Consider the following 25815-nt stretch of genomic DNA (forward strand, 5'->3'; position numbering starts at 1 on the left):
TCTGGGAATCTGAAACATCCTTTCTCTTCATCCTCTCCACAGGATCCCCATCCTCTATTTTATTATCTGTCCATTTCACAGTGAGTGATGTGGGATCACTTGTGGACCACCCACACCAACAATTTTACTTCTAGACATACACTCTTAATTTGAAAAGATTACTGATTAATTAAAGATAGCTGATATGTGAAAGGGAGCAAAAAAATCGCAATTGTGCCCTCTAAGTCCTCCAAGTATTGTATATTTTCCTCTAAATATATATAAGATAAATTCATATGGATGTAATTTTATTTAATACATAAGTACTTGAAATTAAAACATATAACAATGTATATATTTATTTGCTAATCTTTATTAGTTCAAAATCTTTTCTTTGTTAATTAGATGCCTGATTAGGGTTCGGTATTATTCGGTATTATTCGTCAGGTAGAAATCATGCTCAAAATTTATCAGCTGTTAGATCTAGTTTTGGTTTCTTTAAAATAAGCTGAGAATTAAGAATAGTTCTAAAACAATTCAGGAGAAGAACTGGACTTCACATTTCATCGCTTTACAAAGTCAAGCATACAACTAATGCCTAATACCAAGTAGAGCTAGAATTGTTTTGTTTTGGAGGGAAGGTGGGTAGAAACAATACTATTAAGTTGTGTTACAGTTCTACTGTTTTTCACGAAACTACGTGTCCTTAATTATCATAGCTTTCTTGTGGATTTTTTTTTGGTATAGTTTCTTCTTTTCTATAGCTCTTTAATGTTCCCAGTAGTCAGTGAAGAATCTCACCAGAATTCTGTTGAGACTAGAATCTAGAATCTAGACTAGAAGACTCTCATACTTATTTCTCTAGTTCATCTTTTGCTTCTGGCTCCATTTAAACAATAATGTCTTTACTCAGAAGTTTCATGGGCAACCTATATTTAATTTTTTTCCCCAATTAAGTGCTGATATATTTCTCCAGAGCTGATCCTCCCTGCAATCTTATTATCACACAAAGGGAATTTACTCTGGCCTCCTTTCACTTGGAGTAGGCAGCTCTTTGCCTCTACCTTCAATGCTCTTTTGTTACCAGGAGTATAATTCCCTTCATCTCATAAGTCTCTATTTAAGTCTTACAATGCAGAAAGGTCTCAGTTTCTAACAAAGCAACATGTCCACTATGGACACAGTAGTTCTCATTTGAAATGGCACATGTAAGGCTTTCCCAATTAACCACAAGCTCTATAAAGTAGGTATTATGCCTGTTTTACTCATCTTCCTGTGAACCTAGCAAAATGTCTGATACCTGCTAGGTAGTTCCTAAAATGTTTGATGAGTAAAATAGCATTTTATTCTTATTTTTGCAAGACTTACTATAGTTTATACCTACATAACTAAACTTTTTAAAAGTGTGCAATTACCACTTACGGATGTTCTAGAAAGACTATGTTTGCCTTATTCTCCATTCAATGCAATGTTGCACACACAGTTCAGAGCACAAGTGTGATATTTAAGTAAATAAACAGGTCCTAAAGGAAAATGCTTTGCAGTAATCCTCTGAGACTATCAAGTCTAAAAGAAAAAAAAGCTAAACAAACAAAAAAACCCTTGAATTCAAACTAAAAACATTCAGCCAATTATTTGCTTGTTTTGCTCATACAATGTAAACATCTAAACCTTTAGAAACAGCTAGATGAGTCAATATTTTGCTTGTAAAACAGATGTTTGATGTTATTTAGATACAGCTGAAACCATCACTTTACTTTTAGATCTCTATTGCTCTAGGATACCAAATTTTTGCTAGGCACAGTGGTGCATGCCTTTAATTTCAACATTCAGAAGGCTGAGGCAGCAGGGTCAGGAGTTTGAAGCTAGCTTGGACTATATAGTGAGACCCTGTGTCAGTCACCCTACTTGCCCCGTCCCTACCCCTAAAGGAAAACAAAACCCAACAACAAAATGATAGAATTCTTAAATGAAACGTGTGCTATTTGTTAACCGTAAATGTCGGCAAGTCTTAGCCACATGATGTGTGTTGAGTGAAATAATCCAGACATGATCTAGTGTTTTAATAGTATCTTTGCAGCATAGTGAGCCACAGAGCTCAGTCTTCATAAAAATCTGGACAGGCTACAGAAAAAAAAACCTACCACTAGCTCTTTTTTCACACTAAAGGCTCAGCCAAGAGGAAAGGATGAAGACTACCATACTGTCCATTTGACATATGATTCAACTGGATTGTTGTTCATTTTCTAGAGCATGAATACCCACTAAAATGAGACTATATGGTGATATTAGCAGAAGAGAGTTTGAAGAGATGTAGACTAAGGATATTTTTTTTTATCACATAATATCTTTTTAAGAGTCATGGCTTTTGCCTACCAAGAATTCTGAGATCCTATCAGGTTAAAAATAATAAAATTATCTATGTATAAGTAAACGAATATTATCATTAAGAAAACAACTTGAATCTTTAAATATTTACTGAGAAAATTCCCATTAGAAATATTCCTAGCTGTATTTAGCTTCTTAAGACATCTGCAGTATCACAATGCGACATACTTTTTCATTAATAAAAGGGCTGATTAAAACTTTTAAACAGATATACCTTCATGTAGCTGACTCAGATTTTTACTGTTAGTGGTAGGTGTGTGGAGAGGGAATAGATATGTTTTCCACAGGAAATACTACTGAGATTTGAAATCTAGGTCACATAGCAGCACTGCTATGAGCAGAGAATAAGGGACCATTTTTTTTTCTTTTTTGCCAACTATTCAAATAAGAAAATCATTTTTAAACAATAGTTAGCAATTACTTCCTTTGTAATTACAGTTGGTTAACTCAAAATTAGTTATAACCACAATTACCCTTTATAAGCTCTTCAGAATCTTAACACGTTACCACTATATACAAGGAAGTTTATAGTCAGTGAGTAAACCAAGGGAAAATGAGTAGAGAAAAAGCTAGTTAATAAAAGTTGTGCTTCTGTGAACTCCTCTACTTGGAAGTCTTGAAGCTTTATTAAATACCAGGTAAGTTGCTGTAGCATTGAGGGTTTGTCACCTGAATTCAGCACATTCCCAGAGTTGCTAGCTTTTGTGGTTTCCTGAGCTGTTATGGTAACTGCTTATCTGTGTGCTGTGATTTAGGCACTAATAGTCATCAAAAGGAACAAAGATACCAACATAATATTTTGAAAATAAAATCTCTAAGCAGGATTCTCAGATTCATGCGTGTTCCATAACAAAGTTTTGAGAGCATTTATCAGGTCTTCGGGAAATCGAGCCCATTTCCTTTGGATGTTTAAAAGTATGTTCATAAGAGTGTATACTTCAACATTAAACTTTTCAGTTCTGAGACATAAGAAGTAGGTTAGGCATTTCAGTTGAAATATAAACAGTCAAACAAAGGATTAGATTCCCTTGAGTTTGTCTTTATACCTATATTGGATTCCTAAAATGAAGATAGGAGACCTAAACGAAAGTTTCCAACAACAATTCAGAAAAGAAATTGAAATCTAGCACATGTATCATGTTACAGTAATCCAATTTCCTTCAGACCTGAATTTGATTTGTAAACTGAAGAAACTGGTCCTAAGTGCTGTAGGGTGACATCTCCCCATCCCAAGGGCTGTCCTTATTCTTCAGCTTTGTTTTCCTTTGCAGTTTAAAACCAAGTCTATGCTCCAGGTTCACTGCTAGTAGAGCTCTGCTGAGCAATTATTTTAAACTGGGAGTGGACTAGAGGTTCAAGCATGTGAGTCGACAGCTTATTTTTGCATCATTGTTATCATAGTTTAAGAAAGAGAAAACCAATGGTTTCTGCTTCAGAAGATAAAAGATGAAGGTATAATTAAAAATTCAGAAAATTCATGAAGAAAATACACATTTCTATTTGGGAAGGTGCACATAAAAAATTGTAGGATATGAACTGAGGTAAGAATGTTCCACAAATACAACTTTCCTCTTAGCTGATGATGAACAAAGAGAACATGGAAAGAACTGTAAACCTGGTGGGATTCAGATCATATAAGCTTTCAGTTCTTCAAATCAATAGCAAGCTAATGATATAATTTATCTTCAGATTATAAAAGAGAACTAGATGGTTTAAGAATTATGTTCGGTTTATTGCATTTATTTTTTTTTTAAAGGAGTCAATGTGTTTCCTAAGGAAGTCTTTGGAGGTTGATTTACTACAAGGTACTTAGAAAAACCCACAGTAGCCTGTTTCCTTAAGTTAATGTCAATTTACCATCTATACAAGCAATAAAAGGAGAGCTCTGTTTTTTTTTCAAAAATTTTCCAATGTATAGTTTATAAATAAATATACTTCACTGATCTTTGCCAGAATCTTATCAATACAAACAGGTCAAACTACTTCTGTTATAGATAACTACTTCTGTTATAGTTCTAGGAAGGAGGTATTTTTAGCAAAGGCTAACGTTAACAAATCTTCATAGGTATTTCAATGTTTTGGAGGGTAGTCCTAAGATTTGAACTCAGGGCCTTGAGTTTCCCAAGCAGGCACTCTATTACTTGAGCTATGACCCAGCCCTTTGAGTTTTCACTGTTTTTTGAATAAGTAGCAAATTTATTCCTATGCTACCCAGATTATGACTCTCCTATTTGTGCTACCTGAATAGCTGAGCTGTCAGGCTCAGCCACTGTGTCCAGCCTTTCACTGGTTGAGATGTATCTCGTGGACGTTTTCCCTTTGTACTGCACTGAACAGAGATCCTCCCAATCTCGACTTCCCAGCAGCTAGGAATATAAGACCTGTGCAATCATATATGTTTCCAATTTACCAAGAGTAATAGAAGGTGCCTAAGAAACTTCAAGGTTGGCTCTGGAAAATACAGGAGATAGCATTATAATATTCAAAGGGCCCATTGTGTTCTATAGAGAGAATTGAGGGCTTATTGATTTTTCAACTTTGCTCATTTGAACTCAGGACCTTGAATGTGCTAGGCAGGTACTCTACCATTTCCACTTGAATTATCCCAACTCCCCCTTTTATTCCCTTTACTTTTTCAGATACTGTTTTGTGCTTTTTTTTTTTTTTTTTTTTTTTTTGCCTGTGCCAGCTGGATCATGATCTTCCTACCTCTAACTCCACATAGCTAGGAATAGAAATGTGAACCACAGGCCCTGCTTGTTGTTGAGATAAGGGTCTCACTAACTTTTTGCTTGGGCTGTCCTCAAACTGAGATCTGAGATTACTGGCAAAAGACCCTCAGGAGTTATGTTTGTTTTCCATCATGGAGCTGAGACAGAGATGTCTACACTTTTATAGCCATGATTTGCGGTAATGTTGTTTCACAATTATTTTTAACAAAAAGATGAGCAAGATTTAAAAAAAATCTCTTTACTATACTTAAATGTAAAGCATTTCCTTACATATACAAAAGAAGAAATGGTTCTCCCTTGGGATCTCTGTTCCTTTAAATAGTTCACATGTGGCCTGTTCCTAGAACCATTTCTCTTCCATCGGGTGTACACAGCACAGATACTGGCAGCACAGTGCCCCAAGGAACATATTACTGTTAACAGCCCAATCAGTCATTTGATTATCATTGTGTGGTTAATGGTTTCTTAGGATAATAACTCTAATTCAGCTAACCAAATGCTTTAATCAGTTCATTATCCTTTTTTCCCCCCTTAGAGCAGATCCAGGCCACATCTGACTTTAATGTGGTGATGACTGGGTGCATTGAAATTTTGAGGACATTATAGATGACTAAATTCCTCACTGGATCCCCAGTTTGTCCTTTGGTCTTGTTCCTAGGAGGAAAGATGGCTCCTAACCTTCATTATATTTGGAAATTAGATTTGTTTATAATAATGTACATTTGTTTAATTTAAAATCTAAGCTTGTTTAACTACCCTGGAAAACAGTATGGAGGAGGGTCCTCAAAAAAATAAATATAGAACTACCCTATGGTGCAGCAATTTCAATCCTGGGTATCGATCCAATAGACCACAGATAAGGCTACAATAAAACAACCCTGCTCATTGCAGAACTATTCACTATAGTCAAAATATGGAATCAGCCCAGGTGCCCCTCAGTGGATGAATGAATTAAGAATATGTGGTATATGTACACAATGGAATTTTACTCATCCATTAGAAATAATGATGGTGTACCATTCATAAGGAAATGGGAAACCTTGGAAAGAATTATATAAGTGAAGTAAACCAGACCCAGAGAAACAAAGCTTACATGGTCTTTCTCATTAGTGACAGATAGAATGTGCCTAAAAATCTGTAAGTAAACATGCTGGGTGGTATGCAAGCAGTTCCAAATGAATTAACTAAATTATAATAGATGCTATAGAGAGCTCAAATAGCACAATTATTGTAGAAAGATGAAATCAAAGCTCAACCAAATAAGCACCAAGAAATGGGTACATGCAAGGGAGGGGCAAGAGAGGAGGAGGGGAAAAAGGGAAGAAGGGAGAAGAACGCAGTCAAGGATTCATCGTATATATCACAAAATTAAGAAATGAAGGGAAGGGGTGGGTTGAAGGGGGATGAGACTGTTGAAAAGGGTAACAGTGATCAAGATGCATTGTATCATATATTGCTTTGTTAAATGATACCTCCCTTCAACAACTACTTAAAGGTAATTTTTTAAACATCAAGAAAAATGACAAAACCCACAAAACATCATCAAAATCACAGCTGAAACAAACAGGAGAAAGGTTCAAAAGGAAAGAAAAGAGAACAATGTCAATAAGGTAGGTGGAAAGAAGATAGGGTCATCGCTGCCTTGTTCCCTAGATACTAGAACAAATAAGCTCACTGAAGAATCAGTTAATCCTCAAGTTCACAGGTAAGAACATTGAGGGGCAAATTAAAATACTCACCAAGATCATGAGGCAGACAGGAGACAAAGGCAGGATTTGAACACAGGCCAATAGCCAGACAGAGAGAGAAAGAGAGAGGGAGAGAGAGACAGAGACAGAGAGACAGAGAGAGAGAGAGAGAGAGAGAGAGAGAGAGAGAGAGAGAGAGAGAGAGAGAGAGAGAGAGAGAGAGAGAGAGAGACAGAGAGACAGAGAGACAGAGAGACAGAGAGACAGAGAGAGAGACAGAGAGAGAGAGACAGAGAGAGAGAGACAGAGAGAGAGAGACAGAGAGAGAGAGAGACAGAGAGAGAGAGAGAGACCACTATCTTTCTGTTATACAAACAGCAAAAATGACTAGCAACACAAAAGTGCATCAAAAATCAGAAAAATAGACTGAAAGTAATTAGGCTAAAATGTACACAATAATTGCCTCAAGATTTTTTTCTCACTTATTTGTTCTTTGCAAATTTTTAGGAAATAACCAAATAAAAGTTTTATTCCAAATTAAAAAAAATAAAGTTTAATTCCAATTTTATGTCAGCAAAAAATGAAATAAAAATATTGTTGGCCTAACTAACACGTTTCCTCTTATCTTAGCACTTCTCAATTTAGAAAACTGTGCACACAGTCAAATGACAACTTGTTGACAGCTTGAAGAGCCCAGCTCACGGAAGAGTCACCAAAATCTGGACATAGGCATGGATTTGTTCAAATTAGCAACTTTTAACATATAATAGGACTATAGATTTCAGGTGACTTCTCTAAAACATTTTTCTTGTAATTCATTTTTGATTATGTGTTTCTATATGCAACATATGTTGCATATGCACAAATATATAGTGAAATTAATATAACTATCACCATAGTTACCTTGTATATGTGTGTGATGTTAGAGGCAGTAAGAGCACTTAAAATTTACTCTTATCCTAGAACATTTTCTTTTTTTATAATAAGTTTTTTTTATTGTAAAAATGCTGTACAGAAGGGTTACAGTTATATGAGCAAGGTAATGAGTACATTTCCTATCAAGCATTTGCAATATATAATGCTCTTTTTTTTCTTCTTAGTCCTATGGCGTTTAAACTAGGGTTATATAGAGGCTCTAAGAGTTACAAGAGGTTCTAAGAGCTACTGAAATGTCTTATGACTCATAGAAAGAAGACTGCATTGACATTCAAAACAGTGTTGGAATGAAATATAGTTTTGCCCTTACAAGCCCACTGAAACTTCTTACAGGTCACAAATGCTTACAGTCACAGCCCATCCCTTTCTCACATGCCATCTTGTTAACGGCATTCTGCAGTGCTAATCATTCTTTTTAAATTCTCCTCTCCTTGAGATCCCCACACCCCAACAGCCTACTCTTCCTCTACTCCTATCGGCCTGACTGCTCTCCCTCCAGCCTCTCTCTTTCACTCTCTGTCACAAAGGCTCCTGCTATACCTGTTAGGACTTCAAGGTAAATACATTGCTAACCCCCAAACATCAACTCTCCATCCTGGCTCCTCTCCTAACTCCCTCTAGGCACCTTGCAACATATCTGCAGTATTCTCGCATGCTGTTCTTCCTTTCTCCACATCTGTCTTTCTTGAGTTCCTTGATTCTTAAAGGCTCTGCCAATCTCCAACAATCCACACTCAAAAATCCAGTATTTTCTCTAGCTTGTTCCTCTTGTTACCTGTTATTTAGTTGTATAAGATCTACTTCTGTGATGCTGTTGATTAAATTATCTAATAAATCCTAACTGGATGACTGATTCACTACGTTCTATTGTGGTCAGTACTGTGAATGATACAAATGAGGGACTGCTTGTCTGTAGCTTACACTTCCGAGGGAAGACACACTCTGAGGTGACAGGCAAGTCTTTGTAAGGCAAATGAGAACAAGTGACTAGTAGTGGTCATGGGGTTGACCAGAAAAAGTCTCTTAAAAAGTGACATTAGAGCAGACACATGAAGGAAGTGAGGCTGTTGAAGATATAAAGGAATATCATCCAGGTAGGAAGAATAGCTATTGCAATGATCCTGGGGTGGGAATCAGCTTGGCAGGTATGAAGAACTACAAAAAGATGAATATATAATATGCAGAGGAACAGTGGTAGAGACAAACACACCAGGCAGCTAGTTGGAGTTAAAAACAAAAAGAGGACCTTTTGAATCCACTCTAGGGAGTCTGTATCTTACAGGAAGTGTAACAGAAATGCTTGCAGCATTCTGACTGTGTGAGAGATGTGATCTGATTTATATGAAAATAGAGTGTAAGGGAAAAGTCAGGAAACAGGAAGGGCTTTAGAGCCATTTTCCACCTTCTAAGTCCCCACTATCGGCATCTATTCCCTCTCCACACTGCTGCTTCCTCTTCTTTTTTTTTTGCCTGAGTTGTGATTTGCATTGTTGCCTCCTCCTTTGTTTTTCCCCCACCATCTCTGCCCTCCCATCTCCACAACTACCATGACCACCCCCGCCCCGCACCCCCCCTTCCCCTGCCAAAGTTGTAAAGTTCGTTTTTGGACTTAGCAGCTTGTACATCTCATCGTTGCAATGGGACCACCTGTATCCCTATTTAAACAATTTGTTTTTCTTCCTCTTCTTTACTCTGCACCTTAGTGCAGACCTGATAAAACACCTGAACAACAGCAGTGATCAAACATGTACTTGCTCAAATAGCATCAATGGCTTTTACTGTTTACTACAACTAAAACTCTCCAGAACTTTTTTACCAGGTGTTTAGATAGCCCCTGACCAACTCTTAACTTATTCTGTTTTTCCTTTTTATGTTATTTATGATCTAGACAGCTTGACCAACAGTAGCCTAAGAGCTGAGTCTGGCTTGTCACCTGTTTTTGTGTGTGTGTGTGTGTGTGTGTGTGTGTGTGTGTGTGTGTGTACTCAAGGGCCTGGGTGTGTGTGTGTGTGTGTGTGTGTGTGTACTCAAGGGCCTGGGTGCTGTCCCCAAGCTCTTTTGCTCAATGCTAGTGTGTGTATATGTGTGTGTGTGTGTGTACTCAAGGGCCTGTGTGTGTGTGTGTGTGTGTGTGTACTCAAGGGCCTGGGTGCTGTCCCCAAGCTCTTTTGCTCAATGCTAGTGCTCTATCACTTTGAACCAGTTTGACCTCCATTTCTGGTTTTCTGATGGTTAATGGAGATAAGAGTCCCACAGACTTTCCTGCCTGGGCCGGATTTGAATGGAGATCCTCAGATCTCAGCCTCCTGAAGAGCTAGGATTATAGGCATGGGCTACCAGCACCTGATCTGTCACCTGTTTTTATAAATAAAGTTTAATTGGAACACAGCCATACCCATTTCTACATTCAAATGCTTTCATGCTGTAATGGCAGAGTAGAATAGCTCCAAAAGAGACACTGTACCCATAAAACCTAAAGATTTACTTATCTAGCAATTTAACAGAACAACAACAAAAAAGATTGGCAAACTCAGCTCAGGCAAACTGAATTTCTTCCTGTCTTACCTGTAGCTCCATCTCAGAATGCAGTTCCCTAGGTTACTTCTCCCAGCTTCACAAGTGTGAATCCCATCTATACATTGTCCTACCTCCCCTGCCACGTGGCCCTCCTCCGATCTGTCTGCTGTAGGCAGAATAATTCCTCCAAGATATCCATGTCCTAATTCACAAAACCTGTGACTACATTATGCTACATGGCAAGGGAGTTAAGGCTACCAGTCACTTGACCTGAAAGTAATTATTCATTTATTCACAAAGGATGTTGTAAGTAGACTCTAGATGTAGAAGAGCCAGTATCATCTTCACAGGCTTGACTAGCTTTTAAGATGGAAAGGCCAAGGAAGGTGGGTAGCCCATAGAATCTAGACTAAACAAGAGAATAGTCTTTCTTAGTGTCTCCTAAAGAGCATACAGCTTGGTTGACACTTTGATTTTAGTGAGACCTATTTTGAAATTATGACTTTCAGAACTCTAAGATAATACATTTGCATTAGTTGGGAGACTAGATTTGTGGTAATTTATAATAATAGCAGTGGGAAATCAACTTACTTCCCCTCCTTTAAAACCACGGTTACCCCCATAATTCTTCAGTAACATGTCCATACACTAGTTTTTAAGTCAGGAATATATTTTATTCATTTTAAAGAAAATACCAAAGGGCCTCATTTCCCATAACCCTATACATCTTTTTTGAATGTGGCCTTTTCAACATTCTATTTTATCACAAAACTAGCAAACACTTCAATTCCCTGATTGATGAATGTTGGAGAACAATTTTGTTTTTAAATAGCTGAGTACCTAACTGGAAAAATCCCTTAGCAAAAGGCTAAAAGTGAAATTTAATTTCTGCAGTGAACATACCACTAACTCAGAAGCCTTTGTGTGTAGCTGGTACTAATTCTCCATGAAATAGGAGTGGAATGGAATAGCAATGAGTTCTTTCTTCACAGGCACACAGAGCTAATCCTCCAACTGCTAGCATAGTCCTTAGGCTGAGCTACCACCACACTATCATGTCTATCAGCCTGGAGACACCCTATGTACAAAAAAGCAAAGACCCAAGGAATAGGGATGACAGTGTACATGTCATAAAGGAGGGCCAGTCCTCATGAAAGTCACTGTCTCAACAGAGCTGTTAGGTGCTTAAAAAAAGTGACCATCCATATAAATATACCATATTTCCATATTTATTATATACTTTTTCAGAAAGTGCCAATCAAAGCCTAAATTGCATGACAGCTTTGTTTAATAAAGTATCACTGATTTATTAAGCAGTTTGGATGAAATGTACCTGAGGGCAAAAAAAAATGGGGGAGCAGTACTGGGGTTTGAACTCAGGGCCTTTGCTTGCTAAGAAGTGCTCTACCACTTCAGTCGTGCCTCTAGCTCCTACTCATGATTTCATTTTTTTCTGCAAAGACCTAGCACCTTAAGGGCAGGGTGCATACTTGGTTCATCTTTGTCTCTGTCATAATGACAACCATGGTGCTTTGTATATAGCAAGATATTAACACACATTAATAAAACAAGTGTGACATGTCTGAAAATTTGTAATGTATAATGTCCCATGTATGCTCAGGTCATATAATCAGAATATTTTTTTGTTTTTGTTGGTCATGAGGTTTGAACTCAGATCCTGGGCGCTCTCCCTCAGCTTTTCAGCTCAAGGCCAGCATTCTACCACTTGAGCCACAGCGCCACTTCCCTAATCAAAATATTTTACAACCCAAATACTTCATTGCTCAATTATTCAGAGAAAGTGAAGAATGTATCATTAATGAACAATATTCTTAGGTAAACTGTAAGGTCAATGAGCATTTGTCAGTTCACTTTTTCAAAAGGAACGTTTCATATCAACAAACATCATTTACTAATTCATAAATAATGACTTTAAGAGTTGAAATACTGTTTTTTTGTGTGTGTAGGTTAAAGTAATATGATTTTGAAATGGGTTGTAAAAGCAATAAATACATAATTTTGCCAAATTTCTACAGATATGTTATACAAATTAAGCCAAATTTGGGGGCATTTTTGTCATTAGCAATGTTCAACAAGGCAACTGGGAATTAAAGGAAGTACTTATAAAGAATTCACAAATTGCTAGTAATGAGGTACAATGTATCAGGCATTCAATTTATCAGACAGACATAGATAATGCTATAATTTTGTTTCTATTACAGGTCTATAAAGAAGGAAGCTGAAAATGAAAATGAATAAAAGATGAAGACATTTCAATTATTGTCAGGTTATAAAGGGGCTGCACTTTTATGTACTGGGAAGACAGTCCAGAAAGAACAAATGAGTGTATTATGCTAGTATCATTTGGAATCAATTAAGCTTCCAGCATAGTTCTGAAACCGTGTCTCATAAAAATCTAAATACAATTCTGTAGACTGAGAAGAAATAAAGGAAACTCAAATAACCATAATTCTTATTATGCTTAAAGGGTTCATTTCCATTTGCAAGGCATTTACTCATTTCTCCTTTTATGGATCATTCATTTTCTTCCTTGTACAAATATAAATATGCTTACTCTTTGATTTAAAGTTCTAAGAAAGATATGAACCATAGAAGGAAAACACAACTTTACTCCTCTTATTAGATTTACAGATGAGATAGCTTAGTTAGTTCCTGCATTCATCAACTACTGAGAATGCCAGTATGTGTGTGCCATGTTAGACACTAGCATAGTGAGGAGAGAATGCTGTTCAGGAGAAGATATATGACAGTATTTCTAACATAACAGCAGCTAGTCTCTTAAATAAAACCTGGAAAACAGCATTTGTGTAATTCTCTCAAATTTTCTTTTCTTTCTACTCAAAGGGGCCACAGGGATGTTTATAATTCATGACGAGTTCATATATTGAGTCAAAGCTCTAAGACTATATTTTGTATCTCCTATTCTACTAGAATAGCATTTATTTATTTATTTTTTTGGTGGTCCTAGGGTTTGAACTTAGGACCATAGACCCGTTTAGTTTGCCTGCTCAGCTGGTTGCTGTACCACTTGAGCAATGCCTCCAACCTGGCTTTTTGCTGGTTATTTTGAAGATGGAGTCTTGCAGATTTTTCTGTTTTGGCTGGCTTCAAAGTGTGATTCTCCAGATTTCAACTTGTTGAATAGCTAGGATTACAGACATGAGCCACTGCTTCCTGGTACCAGAAGGGTATTTTTTTGTTCTACTCAAGATTAAATTTGATACATTTTCTTAAGCGCTGACCTACTTTCAATCTGCAACAATACAAGAGAATACATAAACTCAAAATTTTCTCTGGTGTTAGATTCTGTGAATGCTTACAATGGTAAATACCTGACTTGGAAAAATTAAACTACAAGGTAACAAGTTTTCTATGTACCAGGTGAAATGTTCTTTCCACAATAACACAGTAGTCTTTCCCCTAAGGTTTAGAATATCTTTCCCAGTTCTAGGAGAAGAAATATTGTGTGTATAGCATGATTAGTTTGTGGGGAGGTTAGAACCATAGTGCCCATTTTAAATAGTATAGCTGACTTCCATCAAGGAAGCATGGGTTTTCCTTAAAGTCATTCTAGTAACAGAAATGTGCTTTCAGATGTAGGAAAGTAATGATGGGACTGTGAAGCCCTGAATCTGCAGAATGAGGAAATGCTATAGCAAGTATGATTCTGGATCTAAAGGTAGGATCTAAAAGATAAATCATGAAGGCATTTACAATGTTGCTCTACTGTTTTTCCTCCAGTTCTCTTAAAAGCTCTCATCTGCTTAAGCAACTTCTAAGTATTTTCAGAAAACAAAGAATAAGAATGGTGAATAAACTGACATTTTATTTTTAAGAGTTAAGTATTGCTAATTGTGGGTGAGAACACCTGAATTGTTAAAGGCATGTAAGCAGGAGGTCAGTGCTTGCTTGGCAAGTAGGGGGAAAAGGATATCCATATTTTCAGTTGGTTCAGTAAAAAATACATGTAATCAACCATTTTATACAAGTTGAATAGCCATACTTTCATAGTATAAGAAATACTGTAATGAAAAATACTCAAACATGCATATATTTATGCACATCTTTCATTATTTTCTTTGTAAAAATACCAGTAGTTGAGAGTATTGAAACACAATGTAAGATGATTAAAATCTTTGTTTTTGATTTTCAGAAAGCTGTTCCAAAGGACGTTTTATTGCTCTTGATGTATATATATATATATGTATATTACAGAACTGACTCCTAAGGATGTTGGGGCAAGCTATGTTCTCACCTATTTGGAGATGCTTTCTTTCAGCAACTGGTAGGCCAAATGGCTGCTCAATACAAGAGTAATTCAAGAGAAGGAAGCACGTGCTGCTGGGGCAACACTGAGGTCTGCGTGGGTGTAAAATCTTTAGCTCCAACTCCTTGTCGCAGTTCTGTGATCCTCTGAGGCTTAAGACCCTAGTTATCATGACAGATCTAACCTGTTTCTGGAGCAGGAAGGCATTGCTTGTTTGGTTTTTTTTTTTTGCACATGCTTGCATGCACAGCATTTCAAACTTCAAGTGTAGGAGAGGTGAAGGTTTTATCCTGGGAAGGTCCTATAATGTTGATCTGAAGGTCCACTTAATTATTTTTCTCTTTGGTACTGGCACATGGAACTCAGTCTCATGCTTGCTAGACAAGTGTTCTACCATTTAAGCCAAATCGTCATCCTTTTTGCTTGAACTATTTTTCATACAGGGTCTCATGTTTTACCCTGGACAGCCTTGGATCAGGATCCTCCTGTCTATTCTTCCCACATAGCTGGGATTGCAAGTGTTCTCCACAATAAACAACTTGCTGTTTGAGACAGGATTTCACTAATATGGCCCTTCTCCCACACAGAGGGGTGGAAACCACAATCTTCTCTCTTTCTTCTAGCCATTGTTCTATTCTTGACATCTGTATTTTCTTGTTTAATACAGTGGATCTTATAATCACATCTTTGTATGCATGTGTGTGTGGATATGTGTGTGTGTTTTGTATATATGAGTTGGAATGAGATGTTATGTGTATATGGGAAATAGGAAGTGAGCGAGGACCAGAGGGGGCTTTGCCAAACTATATGGTATCTGATACAGAAGCTGCTGCATAAGCTGCTTAACGCTTTTACATTTAAAGCTTGTTGTGTAGCACGGTACATGTTCATCTAGCATATGTTCATGCTTCCTTCCTAAAGGATCAAGTCTCAGCTGTCCTTAAGATGCACTGAATTTCAATGAAGGCCAATGACTCACCAACACACAATGAGAAGTACACAGTCTATCTATCCCCAAGTCTATTTATCTATCCACTGCCCCTTCAGCCTACAACACTAAAGTTCCCCCTTGCAGGGGTTCCATTGTTAGTCTCATGATTGAGATAAGAGGAATAGGTTGGCCCTTCCTATTTTCCTTCTATGTAGTCCTACCTGCCTTGCTACAGCTTTGAAGATTTTTGTCCTATGTTTATATTCTACTTATCAATTCCATGAGAATCTTGAAGGAAAGTAGTTGAATGATAGTGCTAACTTACAAACAACTCAATATGGTTTCTTTTTATTAATGACCTCCTATGGGGTATCTGGCCAGATTTTTTTTTTTTTGGTCAGTCGTGGGGCCTGAACTCTGGGCCTGGGCGCTGTACCTCAGCGCTTCAGCTCAAGGCTAGCGTTATACCAATTGAGCGTCAGCCCCACTTCTGGCTTTTTCTGCTTATGTGGTGCTGAGGAACTGAACCCAGGACCTCATGCATGCAAGGCAAGCGCTCTACCACTGAGCCACCTTCCCAGCCCCCAGATTTTTCCTCGCAGTTAGCCATCAACAACAGAAAGATAAGGTGAAGATGTGAAGCCACGGTTACCTGTGATGGTTTCATGCTAACTCAAAGTCAATAATAATACTATTAGTTCCATGTTGAGAAAAGCATTTTTCTACCACAGTTGTGGTAGAAAATGTGGCAAAAAGCCTTAGACAATAATTTAATACCTCCCAGAGAGAAAGAGAGAAAGTAAATGTAAATCAATGGCTTTAAATAATCAACTTGTGGTATCAGTAATAGCTATAGCTATAGATCTTATACTACCAGGGCTCAGCTAGGTACTTTACGTGTAGATCTGAGGTTCTATGAGCACACTGTTCATGAGGTCTAACTAGTGCTTGCCATGTTTCTCCATGGGCACTCTGATGAGTTTGGATGACCATGTTGGCAGTACTGCGGAATGTTCCTGTCATTCTATATGAGGCTTCTTAGGATGGGATTCAGAAAACAGATGAAAAAATGTATGTGACTGCACATTCTAGGAGGAAGGTCTTCATTAGATTTCACTGGAGTCCATGACATAGTAAAGGTTCAGAGTTGTTTTCAAGATATTCCCTTGAGCCTGATTTTAAGCTCTGTCTTATCCTTAGGATAGGATGTTTTTCTAAGGAAAAGCCATAGCACAATATACTAGTGTTTCTATATGAGAAGAAAGTAGAAGCAATTGCCCAAGTGAACATTTCAAATTGTAACTTGAAATACCCACATAGCTAAGGCAAGGAAATGCAAATGATGATGGACAATCGGAGAGATTGTGGCTGAATCATCTACCTTGCTTCTTCTTCTTAATTTAATTCTCTGCTTCTCAGTAACATATATGTGAAAACTCACTGCTCAGAGAGGAAGAAAAATGAGCTTAGTTTCTCTCAGTTATAAAACTTGGAAAGATATGGCCCAGAAAGTTATAAAACTACTTGCAAAATATGCCAACATTAGCAATGATATTTTTAAATAAACGAACAATAAAGAAACTATTCACTTATTTTAAGATGTATCATCTTGCAATGAATAAAAAGTACAGATGTAATTTTTTTCTCTTTCAAAGAAGTTCTGCTGAATTTCAAATATTTTCTTTGAATAATCATGTTTGACAGATATCAAGGTAATGTTAGAAGGTAATTAAAATTAATGTAGTAATCTCTACTGGATATTGTCTACACAGGTGTTTCCCTCCATCATTAAACATAAAAATGTTTAATATATACAATTTTGAGTTTAAGTCTAAGGCATTAGGAGAGACTATTTTCATTCCTCATAAAACCCACAAAATTTCTTAAGATTTTTTTTTTAAAAACATGTAACTTGTTTCTGTAAAATGTATTAGGTTATACAAAAACTTTAAAAATATACTCCTTGCATGAAGTATGTGGATACTATTAGAGGTATGATTTCTAATTCTCCATATATATTGTGAAGTAGGAAGTTATACAAAAGGTCCTTGAATATTTCCTTACCAAGTCAATTCTTTTATTATCCAGAGCCACATTCTAAATTTAGTACTAACACTTAACATAATTTTGCATGTACATGCCTATGTACCTATCTTCTACTTAACTACCTACCTAAGTGCACATACATTTCCATTCATCCATCCATCCATCCATCCATCCATCCATCCATCCATCCATTTATCTTTACATATCTGGTCTCCAGCATAGAAATTAAGAGTGAACAAAAAGGGTTAGTGGAACATTAGAAACTAGACAACAGATAGTGACATTAATGAAAATGACAGCAAAACCAAGCCCCATATACTACTTTACTAACCATACTCTAATGGAATCTTGAAATGATTGTACTAAGCCATCACAACTTGCATATGACATAGTCAAATATGTCAAGTTGTTTTCTCCAAACATGGTCAGAAAAATAACTTCAAACTACATGATCTTCCTATCCGTGTATGAAGCCATGTCTCTTTCCTTTGAATCTATGTTGATGAACAGCATATTACAGAAGTAAGGCTGTGTGACTCCTAAGGATGGATCAAAAAGGTAGTACAACTTCTATTTTGCTCACTTAGCCATTTTTGCCAGGGCCTTATGCCACTGTATAAGTTTAACAACCTCCAGGCTGCCATGCCTGAGATGGTGCATAGAGGTAAGTGTTCTACTTGGTATCTCAAGATGATCGATCTTCCATTGGATTCTACTGAACTCCAGCCCACTAGATCACTAGGGGACTACAACCCTAGCAGAAATCTGACTATGAGAATCTGAAGAAGAACGGTCTACTATACCTAACAAAAGAACCATGAAACACACTATTAAATGGTTATTTTCAGACATTAAGCTTTGGGGTGATACCTTTTGTGGCCATGGTTAATGGGACAGCTACTGAAAAGGCTGGTATAGTTCAAACCATGTGTTTTCTAGAAAAGATAGTCAGGGTAGGTGTATCATGTAAGTTAGATTATTTAATCTTCACAGCAACTTTCAAGACAAGGCCTTTACAAAAGTTCTTTTCAAATTTCTTTTTCTCTCATGGCAGCTACTTCTTGTCTTGTGGATACAACGTTTTACTAAGTACAATTTACTAATAAGTACAATTTACTAAGTATAATTTAATGCTAAATTAAAGTTAACTTAAATTTCTTTTTCAGTTTTGGATTTTCAGGTCACCAACACTCAGGTAATATAAGTTCAGGCCCCAAATCTACATAAGTACTAGCAGGTGGGAACTCAGGGTCTTTTACGCTGATTCAGTTTTTTCCTTTAAGGCTGGCACTCTACCACTTGGGCCACACCTACACTCCCAGCTTTTTATGCTAATTGTAGGTAAAAGTCTTAAGGATTTTTCTGCCCTAGAGGGATTAGAACTCTGATCCTAAGATCTTAGCCTCCTGAGCTGCTAGGATTATAGTTGCGAGCCACTGGTGCCTCGCTTACTCTAAACACTTTTACATAGGCTTAATACACATTAATTTTCCCAGGCAAACATTAATAGAGTATTTTATTTTGTTTTGTTGGCAATTTTGATCAAGATTCACTTTTTTCCTTTTGTGCAGCACTGGGTTTTTGAACTCAGGGCTTCATGCTTATGAGGCAAGTGCTCTCTGAAGCAAGTGCACTGAGGCAAAAACTCCAGCCCATTTTCTTGCACTGGTTATTTTGAGAGTGGGTCTCAATTTTTGCCTAGGCCTGGACACGGATCCTGGTCTACCTATTTTACATATCCCATTCTGGGATAAAAGGTATGTGCTACTATGCTCAGGTTTTTCCACTGAGAATTCTGCCCTGGCTGACTAGAACTGTAATCCTCCCAATCTGAGCCTCCTGAGTGGCTAGTATTACAGTTGTAGCTACTATATTAGTTGGTTTAAAAGACTGTTTGTTTAAAAGACAAGTATATATTCCTAGTAACAATATGCTTATTATTTAACTCAAGAATTGAATTTACATATAAATGTATGTTCATGGCTATCAAATTTGTAGATTTTATATATGGGTGCCAGTATTTGAGACTCAAGTGTCCATGTACTTAAATGCATATTGTTCTATTATTAATTATTTTCCTCTAGGACATGTTATTGATCTTTTTTTTCCTTTTCTTTTAACTATTCTGCAGCTGGAACTCAGGGCCTGGGCGTTGTCCCTGAGCCTCTTGGTGCTTAAGGCTAGTATTCTACTACTTCAGCCACAGTGTCCCTTCCAGTTTTGGGGTGGCTAATTGGAGATAAGAGTCTCATGAAGACTTTTCTGCTCGGACTGGGTTTGAACTGCGATCCTTGTTAGTATTATGCTCACCTTTGGTTCTCAGCTTCACCTAGACCTGGCCCCCCCTCCCATCCTGGAGTTCCTTCCATACAGCTGGCCCTTCCTTCTCTCTGCCCAGACCCACCTGAACTCCCATCTACCTCACTTCCTATCCCTCAGACCCTCCTGCTACCTGGATGGTGGCAGAGGCCAAGTGCTCCTTCTTGGGGGAAATATGGCTCCTCTCATAAACTTTATAATAATCTTTCTCCTGTGCCTGCCTGCCTCTGTGTGGTCCCCTGGGATGGATGTGTGGGATCCTCTTTCAATCCTCAGATCTCAGCCTCCTGGGTAGCTAGGATTATAGGCATGAGCCCCAGGTGCCGGCTCATGTTACTGATTTTTATAAACAAGGACATAGTTAGGAAAGTCATCTATAATTTCCATTGCGGAAAAATAAAAGAGTATATTAGGAAGAGTTATAAAAATAAATGGGACACAGAATGAAGGAAATGTGGAAATGCCTAGTCATTTAAGTTTTCTACAGATCTAGCCTACTTGGATATTAGATATTATGCAGAACATAGTTTTGTTCCTCTTTCTAGTCCAATGCTGACTCTAAGGCAACCCGATGACAGACATACAGTTCTAATAGCAAGGTAGTCTCTTGGCCCTTGCTTAGAAGTAAACGCCTGAGCCAGCAGCATTGAAGAACAGGAAACTGGTTCAGCTATTCCACAACCCTTTAATTAATTAAGCGGCTGATTGCCCCAGGCAGGGTCTGTTCCTGGTCTTCCCTCTCTGTGACCCTGTTTTCTTCCCCATGGTTCTACTTAACTCCCCTGTTTTAGCAGTTCTGTTTTCCACCTTTTTTTGTATTAGGAGGCTTTTGTTTAAGTTGGGCTGTACCTTCAATCTTTTTCTATCTTTTATATTTTATTGAAAATTTCCTCAGTGTTGATTGTACAATTCTAGGTTTTCAGTGCTGATATGGATTCATTTTTATATTCATTCTTCTATTTCAAAGGACATAGAGTTAAAGGCAAATATTAATTGGCCATCATCAATGAAATCTATTTAGGATACTTTAAAGCAAATATTCAGTGGTGCATTAAATTTTTATTCACTATCAGTTTTACTGTAGGCAGACTAATATACCAAACGGAATATACTAAAATGGAACTTTGCTTTTGTTTGGTTAGTGACTTTAAAAAAAAAGTGAGAAATGAATTAGACTTACAATCCACATCAAGGATGGCACGAACAGATTTCACAAGCTCCTTAGACTCCAGGGCCAGGGTTGCTGGGATGTGGCGTCCATTCCTTCCCAGAGGGGACAGGGAGGACTGAGAGGCAAACATGGCTCTTCTTTCACTATAGTAGTAATGAAATCACAGGCAACAGTATCTTGTTTATTGCTAAATCTGAATTCGTATTCATTACAACTCTGTACAAGAATATTTCTTTTTTGAAATATTTATATTCTTACAGTCATATACTATGTAATCCAGGAACAGTATTTGTTTTCAATTCTTTATTATTCAATTAAATAGACATATCTTGAAAGAAATTAACTTTATACATAACAGAAAAGAGCTGAAGAAAAAGTCCTCCCTTGTAAATCATTTGTTGTGCTTATTTTGTAAATGCTTATGTTTTGCAAACACGATTTAGCTTTTTATTTAGTTTTGTAAAATTCAAATTAAGTATATAAGAACAGATTAATAGGCATTATTCTTTATAGTAACATTAAATATAAATTCAGTATACACAGTTTCACTTCTGAAATGATCGTTTTTGTTGTTCCCTTAATTATTGAGGTACTAGAAATGGAGTCCTAGGCTTTGTGGTAGCAAGTGATCTAACACTTGAACTATACCTACAACCATGAAATTACCTTTTATTCTTTAGGTGCCAGTCTGGGGACTTGAACTCAGGGCCTAGGTACTGACTCTAAGCTTTTTTTTTTTTTTTGGTTTTGTTTTGTTTTTTTGGGTCGGTCATGGGGCTTGAACTCTGGGCCTAGGCGCTGTCCCTGCACTCTTCAGCTCAAGGTGAGCACTCTACTGCTTGAGGCACAGCGCCACTTCCAGCTTTTTTCTTTTTGCTTATGTGGTGCTGAGGAATCAAACCCAGGGCCTCAGGCATGCAAGGCAAGTGCTGTACCACTGAGCCACCTTCCCAGCCCCGACTCTAAGCTTTTTTGCTCAAGGCAAGTACTCTACCACTTAAGCCACAGTTCCACTTTCAGCTTTTCTGGAGCTTGATTGGAGATAGAGTCTCAAAGACTCCCCTGCCTGGGCAGGCTTCAAACCACTACCCTCAGATCTTAGCATCCCAAATAGCCAAGATTATGGGCATTTTGATATAATTTGCAATGTTTTCCTAAAAAAAAATCATTGCACTGAACTTTCACTTGAAAAGAAACAGCTTTTACTGATTTTAAAACCAACATGCCTTATAATCCATCTTTTAAAATATGATAACATTAATTTATAAGAAGAAAGGAAAGAATCAATTTTCAAATTCAAACATATCTTTATTCTGAATGAACAAGGGCAAGGTCTGTAATGAAGATACAGTATATTTACTAGATCAGATTTCACTAGTGTCTAACTTTTCAAGACAGGGTAAAATATTACTTACTAAAGCTTTTTAAAAATATTCTCTTTACCAGAAGAACTAAAAGTAAGGGCAGGCTCTGTTTTTTAAATAATTATTTTACCTTTGATTTTTTTAATGTAAATATTTTTAATTAATCAAGATCAGAATGATACTTTAGAGCAGGGGCAGAGGGAAGTAATCTTACTGAAAATAATATTCATCAAATTCACATAATTATTTTATATGATAAGCTGTATATGTAAAAACAGAAGGGTCAGTTTCTTTCATTATAAGAAATAAAACAGCGAAACAAGCCTAAAATAAAAAAGCTATAGATAATCTACCAAAAAGCACTATGTGGACACCTAAAATACCTGATGTTTTTACAACAAAGGGTAGTATTTTCCAGAGTACTGCACTGATTTTAGTTAAAAGCTGAGAAGCAATGAGTTTTCTCGTTTCTTCAAATGACACTGCTAAAAAAGACATATCAAGTTGTTATTTTAAGAAAATAAATTACTTTAAAAATGCACAATAAAGCTAGGTTCTGGTGGCTTATGCCTGTAATCCTAGCTACTCAGGAGGCTGAGGTCTGAGGATTAGCTCTGAAGTGAACCTGGGCAGGAAAACCTGTGAGATTCTTATCTACATAAAAAAAAAAACAGAAGTGAACTTGTAGCTCAAGTGGTAAAGTGCCAGTCTTGAGTACAAAAACTCAGGGCCAAGGCCCTGAGGTCAAACCCCAGACTGGCATGTGCATGCAGCCCTCATTCCCCACCCCCCCTCCCCCCCGCCTCGCCGCCCCTGCCCCATATATAGGATAATCCCCCCACATGCACAGGATAATCAGAATTTTCTCTTTTGTATGTGTTTTTCATGTGATGACCATAACCTTGTGGTCTGAAATAAATTTCATTTGTATATTTCTAGCTCCTAGTAAGAAACCTGAGGTCTGAAGCAAAATGTGAATAGTAAGGAATGTTCTCTGAATCTATTCTTAAAATTTATATATATTGAAAGATGAAGACGGAAGAAATTGATTACATGAGTAGAGAGTATGTTTTGTAAAGTTCTATTTGACATAACAATGAATCTGCTGGGTTGAGGCTGTCCCTTATCAGAACATTAGTGACCAGTACCTTTTATACACAGATAGGCTGCTCAGTGCATTCAAGTTAGTCTTATTTGAACAGATTTCTTGACAAATATGGGATATGTAATTTCACTCAAAAGTACAAAGTAACAACGATTAGCTAAATCTTCCAGGAATTTCTTTGAGATAGTATCCAAAACAATTATTTCCTCACATGTATTTCCAGAACATTAAGGAAGACATCTGCAGGAAAGATGCTGAATCTTAAGATCATTTAAGGTATTTTTGTTATTTTGGCCACAGTTGTTAGATGGGGCATTTAATCAGGGGACATAATTGTGAAATCAGTTAAATATTCTTACCTTATACTTGATAAAGGAGCAGAATTAGCAGATAATACTTCTTGAATGGTCTGGCAACAAACAAGATAGTGAAGATGATATGCAAATTTGACAACTTTAAAAAGTGTCTTTTCTTGCTTATAAATATTTATAACATCCCTTCTGCATTGGTTAAACAGATGTTTCTATTATGGCTGGGGGACCGATTATATCTATACAATATTACAACAATAATAAAAATAGTGATGAAAATATTTCTTTATAGAGAAACGCTTTATAAAGTTAGATATATGGCCTAAGTATTTTCAAAGTCATTAACACACTATGGATTTAGGATCATGTCACTCTCTCAATCTTCTAGCACTTTATATAATTCTAGCCACTGTTCATTATCCAGGCAACTTTGAATCCACAGTATTTTAACACTTCTGTTTGGAGCTTAAAGAATGCGTCACAAAGCACTAAGCATTATTGTGACATTTATGTATGTCAAGTGTCTACACATTTCCTAAAAATGGCCTTCATACAATATACAATTGATCTGATAGAGGATTGTTTTTAGGACCCACAAGGATATCAAAATCCAAAGGTGCTCAAGTCCATTACATAAAAATTGTCAGATTACTTCTGTATATAATCAATACACATGCTCCTAAACAGTTCAAATAATTGTAGACTACTTATATCTAATTTAATATCAATATAGTGGAAATGTTGTGTGTCTACTGTTTCACAATAATGACAGGAGAAAGTATATACAAGTTTAGTACAGATGGAACCACTGTAGCCTAACTACCCTAGATGAACAAGACACAGGTGAACTCTGAGAACCTGGTAAAGACATGACCTGGTGGGAGGCTGGAGCGTGGACCTCTGAATTAGTGTGGATTCAGTGTAGTGTTTGGGGTGTGGCAAACTTAAATTTTGATTATGGGAACATTCTTGAATTTTTTTCTCTTGAATACTTTCAATCAATGATTGGTTGAGTCTGTAGATGTGACACCCAACCAGAAAGAAGGTCAACTGTAACAGAAATATTTACCTCTACAAAATGAAGAAGCTTTTCAGTGGATGCCTCAAAAGCTTTTCGAGCCATTTCTGATTTTCGCAACTGGCAGTCAAGTACTGTGATTCTCTTTCTTAAATCTTGAACACTTTCCTAGACAAGAGACATCAAAAGGAACAGCTCACACAATTCTTTGATTTTACTTAACTGTTCTTTATTTTCAGTTTTCATGAGGTAGTATCTTGTATCACCTCTTCGTGTATCTTCTGACTGGTGGGGACATAACAAATTGCATGTCTATTTCAATCCAACAGCCTCCTCTATCTTCCTTAGTTTTGCTCCCCCTCTGCCTGGTACCCACCAAGTTCTCTTTCCCTGTGCTATATCCCCCTATCGGTCAACAGCTTTATCAAGGTTCTTTATGCGTTTTCATATATAGTTGCAATTATTCATTCTTCATCTTTCTTTTCTTGTTCCTGTCTCCTCCTAAGCCCTTTATGTGGATTCATGTTGTTTATCCATATAAATAACTATGTATATGGACATATATATATATATATATGTATACATGTCTATGAATATGTAAATTTTTTAGGTCTAGCTTCCATATATGAGTGAAAACACAACCTTGTGCTTTCTGAACTTGCTATATTTCACTCAATATAATGTCCTCCAGCAGGGCGCTGGTGGCTCACTCCTGTAATCCTAGCTACTCAGGAGGCTGAGATCTGAGGATCATGGTTCAAAGCCAGCCCAGGCAGGAAAGTCTGTGAGACGCTTATCTCCAATAAACCATTATAAAGCTGGAAGGGGTGCTGTGGCTCAAGTGGTAGAGTGCTCACCTTGAGCTGAAGAGCACAGGGACAGCGCCCAAGCCCAGAGTTCAAGCCCCACAACTGACAAAAAAAAAAAATGTCCTCCAATTCCATTTGTTTACCTAAAAATGACATAATTTCACTCCATATTTGGTTAAGGGCTTATCAAGCCAAGAACCAACTGTTTATTTT

At 37.0% G+C, this 25815-nt stretch overlaps 1 protein-coding gene across 2 annotated transcripts in view; it reads right to left on the minus strand.

The window, feature by feature from the left end:
- The window catches only part of Stxbp4 (syntaxin binding protein 4), a 126032-nt gene that overhangs the window by 21613 nt on the left and 78604 nt on the right, over positions 1-25815 (minus strand). For both annotated transcript variants that reach the window (XM_069993259.1, XM_069993260.1), the window contains 3 exons: positions 24845-24961; positions 23824-23873; positions 21005-21138 (listed from right to left, as the gene is read on the minus strand). In XM_069993259.1, coding sequence (XP_069849360.1) covers positions 21005-21138; positions 23824-23873; positions 24845-24961 — 301 coding nt within the window. The remainder of the gene's footprint in view (positions 1-21004; positions 21139-23823; positions 23874-24844; positions 24962-25815) is intronic.

This window comes from Dipodomys merriami, unplaced genomic scaffold (assembly GCF_024711535.1).
Source record: "Dipodomys merriami isolate MVZ:Mamm:240054 unplaced genomic scaffold, mDipMer1.0.p SCAF_42, whole genome shotgun sequence".
Lineage (NCBI taxonomy): Eukaryota > Metazoa > Chordata > Mammalia > Rodentia > Heteromyidae > Dipodomys > Dipodomys merriami.